Here is a 15,390-nt window from a genome sequence, read left to right on the forward strand (position 1 = left end):
GAATCAATAATACAATTTTTCATAAGGCTTTTCTTGAAGCAAAAAAAAAAAAAAAACTGGAAGACTGTAACTGCAGAAAAATAATTAAATATTTTTATAGAAACAATTTACAATTTGACATTATTAGCATATGGCAATCACGGACATCAAAATTATATACACATTTACAAGGCAAATGATGTGTACTTTTCACTGTAAAAATTGTTAAATGTTTAACATACCCAAATAAATGTTTTCAACGGGCTAAAATGTTTACTGAACGTTTCAATCGATATTAATTTCCTAACTTAGATTTTTATTCACTGATTAACACTATCACCAGTTGAATCTTAGTGTACTTTCGGCATAAAAAAAAAAAAAATTTAAATACAAAATATTGTAATTTCGGTTTCACTTTATACTTAAAAGTTTGATTTCAATTATTGAGTAGTAAAAACCACTCGAACAGTTTACTTAAGATAATGAAGGTGCTCGGTATATTTTCACTGTTTAAAACACAGAAACACTCCCAGTGTAACATTCACAAAAACCAACCGAAACCGATATCATATTGTATTCGAAAGTAATCTTAAATCTTCCTCGCCGTCTTATTGGCGTCGTTATTGAATTGTTTTTGTTATTTAATGTAACAACACAAAACCTCGTGAACAAATGTTGATAATTATTATAATTATTTCGTTCTTGTGCCACGTGTTGGTCGAGAACATCTCTACGATTTGTCCGTCTCAATACACGGACGATTGGAAAATGTAACAGTGGAAAAAACTGCCCTCTCCCCCCCCCCCCCCTCCCACCGCCGGTCTAGGGGCGTAACGAAATCGCACGATCGTGCCGTGCATTTGAATACATAATACGTACGCCCAATCTCGGATCGAGCAAACATTGTCATTGTGGGCAGATACGACGTCATAACAATATATAACATAATGCGTGCGCGCGCGTGTGTGCGCGTGTACGTGTGTGCGTGTACGTGTGTGCGCGTGTACATTCGGATATACAAATGTACGTACACAAGGTCCCAGCGCCGCGTGCACGTAATGAGTTTTGACTAGCTTCAGTCGCACAGATCCATTCATCATCGGCACGCGCGTCGATTGCCCATCGAACACTGCTGCAGACGGCTTATCAGCGAGGTGATATTACAGGTAAATATTGTTCGAAAAGAATTATACCCGTGACACAATGGATTGTTCGTTTGAAACATATCAGTTGTAAAAGTTGTTTAAATACGTGCAACAGCAGTGCGTGCGTGTGTTCTCCGGACGGACGGTTGCGATGGCAAATGAATCCGCTATCGGTTCGCGCAAACTTTTTCTCCGCGAAACTGGCAGCGAATGTATCGTTCATGTGAATCCGCGTTCAATGTTCGCCCGGAGTCCGCGAAACGGATTCGGATTAAAAAAAAAACACGCACACGTTTGATTTCCTAAACATCCGCATAACGGCGTTCGCGTTGTTACAAAACTCTGAGCAATCGAAACTCTCGACGTATTCCTGCGATACCGATCGACTGAAAAACAGATCGATTCAAAATCAGACCCGGTGCCAATAACGGTGTTGATTAGTTTTCGTCGCGAAAGCAACGTTATTGAAACATTGAAAAAATTATCGTTGTTATATTTCGTATAGTTATACGCGTTCTTCGAAAAATCATTATTTATTCTTAACGACGGGGCGTTGAACGTGCTCATATGATTATGAGTAAATAACACTTCTAGTCGATTACGTCTAATGAGTTGTTTAATGCAAATATAACATCTTAATAGCAACGAATTGAGTACCGAAAAATTCGACATAACGATTTCGTACGACGTGGATCTAGCGGTTTACGATTCCATTAGTTTTTACCTCTAGAATGTTATTATGTAATTTAATAGTAGACGTATAGTTGACGTTTAAAATGATAACTGTTAATCTTGGAAATTAATGTGTTTTCCACGTTCGTTTCTGTTTATTTTGTTTATTGCAATATACCTAGTAGGTAACAAATTGAGCAGGTCTCGAAAGACGGCTGCATCACGATTGCACTACGATTCCGCCCCAATCCCTTTTTACCTGATGAAATCACAACACCATTGCGCACCATATACTATGTATAATAGTTGATGTACAACATAAAATAATGTATACAATACATACTTTCTACATATAATTTTCATATACATGCATTCAAACTCATTACCTATTAATTCACAATTTTCCTTCCCAATCATTACAGGCTTAGGCTTAATAAGAAAAATTTCGACTATTTACCATGTCAGTATATACATTTAGCATACATGTAATTTAGAAAAAAATCAATTTTTAACCAAGCCAACGATGATAATTTGTTGACAGACCTAAGCCTGTAATGATTGGGAAGGAAAATTGTGAATTAATAGGTAATAAGTTTGAATGCATGTATATGAAAATTATATGTAGAAAGTATGTATTGTGTACATTATTTTATGTTGTACATAAATTATTATACATACTATATGGTGCGCAATGATGTTGTGATTTTATCAAGTAAAAAAGGATTGGGTCGGAATCGTAATGCAATTTTTTTGCGCAATCGTAGTGTAATTAGTCGGGTCAAAAAAGGAAAATTTGTGCAATCGTGATGCACCGCGAAAGACACCCTAATAATTTTAAGCCTATTGTTGATATTTTTTTATTTTTTTTTTATTAGCTTTTAGTCGGTGACTATGATAAATTGTTAATGTTAATAGGTTCTGATTATTACAATAATTACTAGCAATAACTATGTAGAAATTAAATGCCTTAAAAGGGAAATCCTTAATAATTAATATTGTTATTCTAATGGCACTTAACATCAATTATTTTAAATACATTTGTATTATAATATTATTAAAATTGGTTCGATTCTTACATTGTTATCACACAATCGTAAATTCACTTCATTCTTATTATTAATTAAATTCTTATCACATAATTTACTATTGTATTGGGTATCAGTTTTTATATGACCTACGATCTGTTGAAATTATATAAAATATTTCGGCGTTTACTGCACACCGGTAAATAGTCGTAAAAGTAATTTAGGTAATTTATAATATATAATATAATAAATAAATAAATTATAAATAATTTATAAATTTAATATAATATATAATTTAATCATATTTCAAATATAATTTAGATGAATAAACACTATAAAAACATGTCCATATCGTGTTCAACATTTACTTTGCAACCGTAAAACACTACACGAATATTTCTTCGAATAATGAGCTGTAATTATTTTTATTCAATTCAAACTTGTAATGAGCTTATTTTATGATTTTTTTTCTTTAGTTAAATAAAAATATCTTGTGTTTTGACGTTTAAACAGATCCCGTTTCGATGTAGATTTTCGTTATGTGAAGCATAATATAATATCAATAAATTTTTAATATCTAAATACATACGCAGCAACAACAATAAATACACCGAAAGCAATGTACCGTTTTGACTGGTACAGGAAATCGTAATTATAATTACCGACCGGTATTCAGCGATCAATTACTGGTCCCATTGATCAAGGCCGTGTATACGGCACGTACCTATATCAAAGTGTTTTATTGTATTCTTTTTTTTTTTTTTTTTTCATTACAAGTACTCGAAAATGTACACACCATACTAAACGACCATACGAAACGCAATTGGTTTAGCTAAATTAATTTAAATGACATTTCGTCGAACTATTTTTTAATCCGTTAACCAACGCACACGAGTGCAACATAACAACCAAGAGTTTTCACACGCGGTGTTACAGAAAGACATCGTACTACTTTACGAATTTTGATTTGAAACCCAGTAGACCGTTTATTGTACCGGGCGGAATTACGTATTTTTCATTCTCCTTTGCGTGAGAATCGATGAACTCAGTTTAGTCGTTCCGTTCGGTCCAATGTATTCGATGCGAATTGTGTCGCAATCCGTACATAACAAACGTTATTCTCTCGGCGAGTACAAAAAAAGTGGACGAAACCGTTAGGCTCTTCTCGGTGTAACAATCGCGGTACAGAAATCGACGGCGGTCGTTAATAGTTTACATGACACGTTGCCTTACGTGCAATATACAGTGCGTTCTCTGTGTCGCGTGTAAGTAGACCGGCGTGCAGTTGTTATTCGTACGCACAGAGTAATTGGGTTATAAAGTCGTCACCCTAAGGCGAAACATGTCCCTCCCTCCACGCGCGCACGAGACTTTCGCACTAAAATTCCATTCTTCGGACGACGCACGCACGCAAACACTGAGTCCGCGAAAATAAACAGATAAATCATAATAATTTCACAACACCGGCAGCATGTCACGCGTGTGCGCGTGTGGGCTTAAGAGATTACGTTGCATCGAGGTCGACGGCCGAAGCTAAATCCAACGGATATCGAAAACATATAATGCATATTATTCTCTTAGTAATGTAGCATATTCAGAAACCGAACAAAAACGCCTTTTGTACGCTTCGCAGGCCGTACGTGCGACAGCACGACGATCGTAATTGCTTCGCACGCGAGATTCACCCGTCCAGTCGAGTTATTTTACACGCATGCGGTTTTACCTGTAACACATCCGGCACAACCTCGGAGCGTCTCCAACCCGGCGGTGCATACAGAGGGTAAATAGGTTAAAGCCTCTATGATTTAGAGGGGAAAAAAACATGCACCGGTTATGGGGCGTAATTCAGAACCTAGTAGTCTTTTATACCCTCGTTTAAAACTCGACATCACGTCCGATAAGACAACTCGGAATCCGAGTATTATAATGTTTAGCCATGTCCGCTTTGGAAAAAGCGTGACGCGGTGCAATTTTCAAATACTGACAATTTTCTAATCGAGTTGAGAACACGCTTGCCACGGACCACGAGCATCACGTATCCCGCAGCACTTTACTCGGGGTGAATTATTTTATCCTACTGTTTTTTAGCATTACAGAAACTCTCGACTACCCGCGGGTATCTACTACCGAATCCCGACCGATTAATTGTTTTACCGCTGCGTCGGATTTTTAAAAAATCCACTTTTACTCTAAAAGTGTTGCGTCAATATTGTTAAGGCGAACGTACATCGAAATGCAAAACAGTGATTGACGCGGCACCGGAAGTACACGATGCCGGACGTTGAATGACGTGAACGTGCGTGTTATACACTCAAACGTGTCCGCGAACTTTTTGCATAAACACGATTAATCAGGCACGGGAACAGGCGCGTGTTTTGGGCGTTGGCGCTAGGGGAGGGGGGGGAGTTTTCGATTTACCTTCTTCGAAATGATCGTGACCTAAATAATAAACCAATAATGCGGTACAAACCGCATAGGTATCTTAACTCGTGGTCACTGCAATACCGACTTTGAGGGTAAGGAGTGTGGGAAGCGATTGTTGCTACGTCTCCCTGGAATCACGTGCATGTTACGGACACGATGATAATATGCCGCAACGGGAACAGCGCTAGCAGTGGCGTATCCAGAATTTTTTTTTTTTTTTGAGGGGCGGGTTAGAAAAAATGTAACATTACATTTTTTGAATTTTCGTGTGTTTTTATTATAATCGATTGACAACAATCATACATTAAAAATGTTCGGGGGGGTTATAACCCCCTAACCCCTTCACCGTTGGATACGGAACTGAGCGCTAGCACTTGGTTTTATTCGTCAAACGTGTTGTTACCAAACGCGAAACAGTAGCGACGATAAACGATGATTTCGTTCACAGGTGAGAGATTACCGACGCCGCGTGACCGATGAGTAGTTCTGCGGCGGACGAGCGAATCCAGCGGAAAATGAAGATGAACAAGCTGCCGAAAAAACCCGAGTCCGGAACGTCTAGACCGGCGCCGCCGCCGCCGGTGGCCGAGAACGTGTTGGCCAAACGTCCGGACGTGTTGCACCTGGCCGGGTACAAGGACGGTAACGGCGACGGGGTGGCCAACAACGCCGGGGTGGCCGATGCGGCCGGCGACGATCGGGTGGACCCGAACGAAAAGCTGCTCCTGTCGCCCGCGTCCGACGTTTCGTCCGCGGTCATCATCGACTTGCACACCCGCGCCGACGGACAGCCCGTCACCACCCCGTCCATCGTACGCCAGTCGTGGTAAGGCGAGTTTAGAACCCACAGGACCGACCACTGTCGAACAGTCCTTCGGTTCCTGGTCGTTGTAAACGTGTTTTCGAATCGAGAAAGAAAAAACATTTCATAAACAAGATGGAACTCAAATCGTGTACGCGTTACGTTGAATTTCGTTTCAATGCGGCTCAACAATTCTTCTTATTTATTTAAATTAACGTTTTTTTTTCCAAGCACTTAACATAACGAAATATGGCGGGATGATTATTTTAAGACATAGAACACATGATAAACCTACTAAAACGATTTGAGTACGTCTAACAATTAGAATAATAAGGCTTTAGATAAGTTATTAAAAAAAAAAAAAAAAAAAAATGAAAGGTTCACTTCACCGCCTGAAAAGCTCAACTGAGAAGGTAAAATTAATTTATTACATTTTCGAAGAGTGTTTTTTTTTTTTTGGTAAATTTTAAGTTAATGCAAATTTTGTTTGCCACATTTTATTTTCACTCACAGCAGCTAACACACTGCAATTTAAATCATCTTGATACATTCAACTAGCTGCTTAATTTTTCTTTCGTATATATATATTATATAAGTATACAATTGAATAATGGTAAAAGAAAGTAACAAGTTTAAATTATAAACCTATGAATTAAACGTTGCTCTTTTAATTAGATTTAAAAGAATGGTCTACGAATGGATTAAATAAAGATACTCTGTAATAATCCTCAGGCAAATTATCCTGTAAATAACATGTTTTTTTTTTTTGTAAGCTGTACGAGGAGTATATATAATTGCGTTTAAGTTTTCTCGTTTAGATTTTGGATTATAAAATATAATTTAAAATTCCCTTCTATCATTTAATCTCAGTTTTTTAGTTATACTTGTCACGTCATCATTAGTTTGAATAGTTTCAACCACATACTCCTCTATATTATTTGCTTGAAGAAACTGACTTATTGGTTAACTAACGTTTCCCAATATATAATATGCTGATAAATATTCTGGTTGTCTTATAGCCCACAGCAATGTGTTTACTCCTGATGAAGCATTCTTATCAGAGCAAGTACAAATTTCTATCAATTATTACATCAAATTACTCAAAAAAAAACAATTATTGAATAATTTTGGTTTACTTATCTTTTTAGACATATCAGTTTTAAACGATTTTGGTTTTACGAGGAATATACACATGTTATTTCTAAAACATTATTTTTTTTTAGGGTACTTTTAGAATAATGTAAAATACATTATGCTTCTGCGACTAGTAATGGTGTACAACAAACGACAAGCGAAAGCTTCAATACAGAAAAAAATCTTTTCTACAAACTTTGTAATGTTACATACCTAAAATTAAAAAAAATCAATTACGACACCCAAACCCCTCCCCTTGTCTACGCCATCGACCGGACGTACACACCGACACTGAGCAATGTCTGAAATTTAATAACTGTTCTATCTATTGTTATACAAACCTGTACACGGGGGCCCGTAGGTAATGTTAAAAGGAAGGGAAAATTATTAGCGAACAATAAAATTTGCACGTAACGATCGTCATTACGAAAAGAATCGTGAATTTTTTTACTTATTTCATACCCAATGCCGATATTAATAAAAAAATATATACATATTGAATTGAATGTTAATATTATTTTTCCACGGGGGGGGGGGGGGGTAGTGCCACGTATTGCCACCTCCCTTACGGATGCACATAAGCCTGTACGATTTGTACGTGGTCATTTACATATGTTACGTAGTGTAATTATTATTTTTTAATGCCCGTAATAATAATAATTACTATTACAATATATTTTATTTATTTTGAACTTGATAAGATGTGTAATATAGCTTTTCTCGAGTATAATATTTTTTAATTATTTCTAGAGTGAAATTAACTAACAAAATATTTAAATACGTTGCGCGAATCTCACAAACGTGTTGACATTATGATAATCAACTATCCAGACAATTATGTTCTTTATCATTTTTTGTTATTTTTATTTTAATTGAATAAACAAATGTTATATTATCATCTTGCTTAATGAGTAAAATTTACAATGCTTTGTTATTAATATCAACGTTACATGGATTAAATTTCTACTTTAAAATGTTGTAAAAGACAAAAATGATTAAGTTTGCTTCACAATTTAATAAAACTGAAGACAAGTTACTGTATTTTTAATTACATTCGGCTAGCTTTTTTCATTTTTTTTTTTTTTTTTTTTTTTTAATACATCCATAACTTACTTGATGTTGTGATAATTTAAGTTTCACATAGACAATTTTCATTTAAAAAGTTTAAGCAGTAAGATACTTTTCATTCACCTTCTATGTTTTCCTATTGTTTCTTCATTAAATTAAAAATGTTAACTATTTAATAGTGATAATGTAACGGATTTTTTGGTTGAATAAAAATTATAAATGCGTATAAGACAGAACCCGTTGAACATTTTAAATTTTAGATAATTTAGAAGACAATTATCCAGTCAACGATCAATAGTTGTATAGAAAATATCTAGAAATACTTTCAAATAAAAACCAAACTCGTTTCTGTTGATTTCATTTTTTTATTACCTTGAGATTCAGAGAAAAACTATGAATGTATTGGTTTCACCAACATAATATGACATATAGACATATTATATTTATTTTTGTGTATGTATACGTGTATGAATATGATTTCGTCTAAAATAATTGCTTAGATCATCACCAAATAAAAATTAAAAGATAGGAAATGAGGTCTGATTGGTACTTGAGAGAGTAATTTCTGAACTTCTTAACAATTTTCGAATAAATGAGAAAAATGAAGAACAAACTTCAAATCCAAAAAGAAATTATTCACAAGAATCTAAAACATTTTTATGGTTTAGGTTTGTATATAAGTTTGTAACTGTAATTTGTCAATTTTAATTATATACTTTTGACTTGAAAATGTAATATAAGATTCTTTATTATATATTAAACTTTGAAGAAAAAAAATAAATTACCGAAATGTAATAAACAATTTTTAGAAGCTTTACAAAATTAAATGTTGTCAAAATCGGATATTTCAACGAATTTCTTTTAGGTTGTATTTTTTATTTATTTGCTATCCAATAAAGATTTCCTTTAGTTACTCGAAGCATATTCTGAATATTTATATAGGCATTTTAAATACATTTAATAGTTTCAAAATATTTTAGCCAACATTTTTTGTTAATAGATGCTTGAAATTTTCAATTTTGCCACATTATAGTTACCTTTTTTTTGTAGAAAATTATAATATAAAAAGTTCAATCTAACCCATGTTTAACCATCTTTATAAATGTAAATTAATTAACCCGACATTTTTTATTTGGAATCGTTTTTTCGATACTAATGAAACATTGGTTTCAACTTAAAGACCAATACTGCAATACCTTTCTATGTACACACCTGACTGTTAAATCTAATTTTATCTAGAATTTCGTTTTTTTTTTTTTTGTATTTATAAATAAAAAATTTCAATTCTAAATTTTTAAAAATTATATAAGTGTTGTCGTTGATCAAAACAATTGGCAAATTTATATCAAAAGAAAGTAGACTTGTTCTTATAACTCCTATAAAATAAATTTATTTCAACATAAGAAATTGATAAAGTTAACAATATAATTGACCTTACAATTATAATAATTAGAGATATTGATTATGTTATTTAACGATTTATTTTTAAATTAAATAACAATGAATTCCTTGATATAATTATACAAAATGGATATTAAAAAATTATGAAACTACATTATTCGAAATAAAACATTCTCTGATTCACTCGTAAAAAACATATTTTCTCGTAGGAACATAGGTTACCAACATTTGTAAGATATTTTTAACAGTTTAATTCATTTTTGGATTGAATTTCTTTAATTAAATGCATAATTCAGTATAATCTATGTACAATAAATTACAGTTCTTATATACCAACTTATGCTATCGGTTTCCTGCTTATGTAATCTAAATTAGAAAAAAAATGTATTCAGATATGTATTAATCTTGTACTAGTGTACTATTTTATGCTATATAGTTTTCCAGATATGGTACAATGATGCGCCATCATATAATTTCACCCCACCATTTCTGATAAATTTAGCCAACATTTGGTAATTATTGAAAAAATATTTTCTGATAAGGTTTCTGCATACATGCAAAAAGTATTCCTTAGTAAAAAGTCTTAAAATAAAAAAAAATAATCCATATCGTAACATATATTAAACACAATATTATACATTTTCTTATATCTAAATATAAACAAATCGTACAACTATATTTGATGTACTAAAAACCTAGATTATATTATAAATCACTTTACACTTCCACGCAAACGAAATGTAATACAACTACATATAATTATAGAACATATATAATATTCCTTATGGTAATTATTGTATTATTCATTTCGCGATTAATTTTACCTGACGATGATTTTTTAATCCTGGTCATACTTTATAAGCATAATAATATTCCAAGCCAAGCATTAATTAATTTATTTCTATCATATAAACAAACTGTTTGTTTATTTATATACGTATTATTCCATTGGAAGCACAGTATACAGATATAACTATATAAATCTTATAAGTTTCTATAATGTTTGCATACCTCTTCAACAGAACAAAAAGGGTATTGAAACTACGGATATCAATTTTAACTGCATTGATTAAAACGTTGGCCTGGTTTAAGGACGGTGGTCGGGGAAAGGTTCACGTACCCGGGTGGTCACGGACATCGAACCTGTCGGTTAATACACTATATATTCTATTACATAATAATATACCAATACATTGGTATATATCTTTTTATCGTGTAGTTTTAACAAGTTTAATAAGATTCATCGAAATATTATTTTGATCTATAAAAATATACTGAGTTGTACATAAAAAAAAAAATAAAAAAAAATAAAAAAAAAATACTGTAACTTATTAAATATTGAGCGTTGGGTGAGGCTTCACATAATAGTCCTAACGCTAATTGTGTGCTAGGCATTTGGAATATTCTCGTTGAAATGAAAATATATCACTATGCGAATCGTTCGGTCCAAAGAGCTTTATCCAAAGTAGCTGGTGTGAAAACAAACAGAAACATGTGTGCGGGACAAGCGGTCTTATAAGTGATGTTTTGGGTGTTGTAAAGCAATACTCCGACGAAACGCTTTGCACGACCAAAGGAAGAAAAATTTGTTCGCGCGACTATAGCGTTCGACTATAGAGCCGCCCGTCCCCCTCCCCGTTCAGGTGTCGTGCATGCATCGGTGCTGTTGTCACGTGCGTTCTGTTTCAGCTTCAAAAAATCGAACTTGATGTCGTCGTCGATGTACCGGAAGACCCGGCGGCGGGCGCTGTTCAAGAACGGCGAGTGCAACATTGTGCTGGCCAACGTGTCCAAGCTGCGGCGCCGGTACATGCAGGACCTGTTCACCACGCTGGTGGACGCGCAATGGCGGTGGACGCTGCTGGTGTTCTGCGCGAGCTTCGTGCTCAGCTGGCTGATCTTCGGCGTCGTCTGGTACCTGATCGCCTACACGCACGCCGACCTCGCCGAGGAGAACATAAAGAACACGTCGTGGTCCCCGTGCGTGATCAACATGCAAACGTTCATGGCCAGCTTCCTGTTCAGCGTGGAGACCCAGCACACCACCGGCTTCGGTTACCGCATGATCACCGAGGAGTGCCCCGAAGCCGTGGTGCTGTTCTGCTTGCAGAGCATCGCCGGCCTCATGATCCAAGTGCGTCCCAGGTGACCCCTCCCAGCTTTCGCGCGTCGCTCGACGATCCAAAATCGTCAGTTGCTCACCGCTCCGGGGGAAGGGTAGATCTTCGACATATCGACCCCGCGTCGTTTTTCGGTTCGGACTGCGCGCGTGCTCTGGTCTGTTTTTTTTCGTTCCGCCCGTCGTCTTGCGCTGTTTTTTTTTTTTTTTTTTTTTTTTTTTCTACCTCGCTCGGTGAACTCTAGGGTGGAATTGACGCGCCCGGGGGAAAATCGTTTTTTATGGATTGAAAAAAAAAAAAAATACCGCCGATCGATTTGCTTGGTGATTTGGTGAATAGCTCTCTTGTACGTTCGACACGCAGAGCTTAGCAGTCGATCGGTTCGTTATACGTGCACTTCACATGATTGTTAATTCAATGTCTAAACAGGCGTTCATGGTGGGCATCGTGTTCGCAAAGATGGCCCGACCGAAGCAACGTAGTCAAACACTGCTGTTCAGCAGAAACGCCGTGATATGTCAACGAGACGGGCAGTTGTGCTTCATGTTCCGCGTGGGCGACGTGAGGGAAAAATCACGACTGATCGGGACCACGATCAGGACGCGGTTCATTCGATCGCGCGTGACGCCGGAAGGAGAGACGTTATCGCCGAACGTTACGCACTTGAAAGTGAGACGGAATAACGATGCAATTACCTTCACAACACGTCCTCCGACCCCTTAATCGGAATCGATGAAGAGAACGTTTCACTTTTGTGTGCCGCGCTTAAGAAAGGTTGCAAATTCTATGAATCCATAGACTTATCGATGGTTACAACAGTAACGGTATTTCAAAAGAATTTTAAAAAACACGTGAACGGAGAATCGATGCAAAATAATTGATGAGACTATTAAAATCTTATCACTTCATTATTATTGGTCAAGTATCTTGTTGGTCAATCGATTCTTATTTATTTGGTTGTAGATAACTATTTTCGTTTGATCTTCACCGAACGTCTACATTACCAACTCTCACCGCACGGCCATACATCATAATTATAGTTTTTTTCTGCTAGAATTACAATTGCCAACAATCGTTTTCATCCCAAAGTCAACTAATAATGTGTTTGTAACAATATTTTAATCATTATAACACGATTCGTATACGTATATAAGGTTCTTTTAGGTTCCAAAAATAATGTGGTTTTATTAACCATAACTTATTACTATTATGTTTATAAATAATCAGAGATCCATTCTCATAATATTTATACCCAGAACTATATGAAATTCGTATTCTGGATAGGAACTTATTTGAAATTATTATAATTTAGTACAGGTTAGATGTATTAGTAATAATAGTATTATTTTCAAATGTCTCTCCTAGTATGCACCGTGATTGGAATCGACATTATATTATCTAAAGAAATAAAGCGACGATCGTAATAAAATAGACACACTGACCGCTGATGTATTATCATGACAAACGATCGTTTGTTATGATTAGCAAACGTAAGTGAAACGTTCCATCAATCGAGAACAATATCTTTGTGACCACTGCGTTGTGTGTAGAGGATTAAGTTGATTGGCAGCAATGCATAGTAAAAAAATGTTTGTTAACTACTGTAATATTATTACCGGGGTTGGGATTTTATAGCATTTACATATTTCTTATGAGATAGTTAAAAAATAACAGAGTAAGCTAAAAATATGTGTCATGATACAGAGAACTTAAATAAAAAATTGTATTTTACTTTTTTTTTTTTGCATATTTTGTATTTTTTAGTGCTTTTTTTTTGGATTTTTTGAAACTTTTTTGCACTTTACCTGTATTTTAATCGAAGTCGGATATATTTTATGGAATTGTATTTTAGTAAACGTGTTTTTTGATTTTATCAATCGAATTTTCAGTAAATGTTAAATGTTTAGATTAAGTAAATAGACCAATTATGCTGATGCAACGCTGTACAATTACAGCGATAATATATAGGTAGGTATAATATAATTTTACGATAATTTAGTTTTAGTTATTTGGTTCTAATTTATGTTATTTACTGATTTTGTTGGTTTCTACTAAATCTACTAATAGCCAATTATCAACGAACGATTGTAAAATTCGTTTTATACAGTCTACATTCGTCTCTTGTGCTCGTACAAAATTATTAAATAATACATTTCCTTTTTTTTTTTTGCATATTTTGTTGTTTTTATTGCATATTTTTAGAGCTTATTTAGCGATTTTTAAAGTAATATTATAGGGCATATTTATGCAATTTTAAGTGCTATAAAATCCCAACCCTGATTATTTACCATTAAATTTAATTAAATTTTGACGGTATACGTTCACTAGATAAGAAACAATATCATATTTGATCGATAACAGAACCTTTGTTAATTTTTTTTATTTTTTTTTTTACCCAAAGAACCGGAACCGAACCGGAACGGTTATTTCTTTTTTCCAATAACAGGTAACACTGTTAATCCGAACGGTTCCGGTCCCTGTCCCGCCCAGAACCGATGGCTAAAACGGTGCCGCGTATGGTTTCAGGTGTCCGTCGACGACTTCGACGAGGAAATGTTCCTGATGTGGCCCACGGTGGTGGTGCACAAGATCGACAAGCAGAGCCCGATGTACGGGATGAGCGCCGCGGCGTTGCTGAACGAACGGTTTGAGGTGACGGTGGTGCTGGAAGGCACCACCGAGTCGACGGGGCAGACCACGCAGGCGCGCACCTCGTACCTGGCCTCGGAGGTGCTGTGGGGCCACCGGTTCCGGCCGCTGGTCAAGTACTGCAAAACGAAGCTGTCGTACGAGGTCGATTACTCGCAGTTCCACGACATGTGCAAGGTGGACACGCCGCTGTGCAGCGCCAAGGACCTGGAAGCGTACCTGACCGTCAACGAGTCGAACCGATGATGCGCGGGCGTGCGCCGCTGCCCGTGAATTGCGTCCCAAAAATCCTTTTTTCCGCGTGAACTGCGCCCCGACCGTATTTAACGACTACGCGAATCGCGTCCCTACGTAAGAACATTATTTCCCTTCACAATTACGTACAGACTTAGGACTGCCGTTTGCAAATGATAACTGTCGGCGGGTAGAAAATATCGATTTCTGTCGTTGTTACGCGCAATTAGAAATAAGTCAAATGTAAATATGTATGTTCAAACTACAGGAATGTAATATAATAAAATCAAAATAAACAAAATAAAACTATTATTAATATGAAATTAAAAAAACTGGTAAAAACTTAATTGCAATCAAGACGGGTTAATCCGACCACTTGCATAGTTTGCCGCGTTCTGTCTGAAATGATCATCTTTTTCTTGTGTAAAACGTATTATTAAACTTGGAACGGAAAGCTTCACAACTATTCGTAGTTCGAATCGAAGAACATGAATACAGAAAGTGGGCGGTCACAATCAGGCTGTATACGTAATACAAATTGTATATAAAATCGGAAAACGATTTTTTATATATATATGTACATAAAAACTGTCCGGAAAAATCGCCGCCCTAGGCGTGGGCCTATGTCGCCTACCCCTCGAGCCGGTTAGCCCGACGACGACAGTCGAACAGGGATCCAAGACGGGAGAACACGGTGCACGTTGTTGCAGTGGCCTGCGAGCCCACGTGACCGAATG

At 35.8% G+C, this 15,390-nt stretch overlaps 1 protein-coding gene across 1 annotated transcript; it reads left to right on the forward strand.

Annotated features, from left to right (window-relative positions):
* The first annotated feature begins 995 nt into the window (after nucleotides 1-995).
* LOC112686064 (G protein-activated inward rectifier potassium channel 3-like) lies at nucleotides 996-14,965 on the forward strand. The gene is made up of 5 exons (XM_025558182.1): nucleotides 996-1,145; nucleotides 5,694-6,071; nucleotides 11,340-11,784; nucleotides 12,200-12,439; nucleotides 14,297-14,965. Exons 2-5 carry the CDS (start codon nucleotides 5,722-5,724, stop codon nucleotides 14,663-14,665), a joined length of 1,404 nt encoding a protein of 467 aa, XP_025413967.1. The 5' UTR covers nucleotides 996-1,145; nucleotides 5,694-5,721; the 3' UTR covers nucleotides 14,666-14,965.
* The last annotated feature ends 425 nt before the right edge of the window (nucleotides 14,966-15,390 follow it).

The sequence above is a fragment of the Sipha flava genome, unplaced genomic scaffold, assembly GCF_003268045.1.
Source record: "Sipha flava isolate LNK unplaced genomic scaffold, YSA_version1 2_pilon_pilon, whole genome shotgun sequence".
Lineage (NCBI taxonomy): Eukaryota > Metazoa > Arthropoda > Insecta > Hemiptera > Aphididae > Sipha > Sipha flava.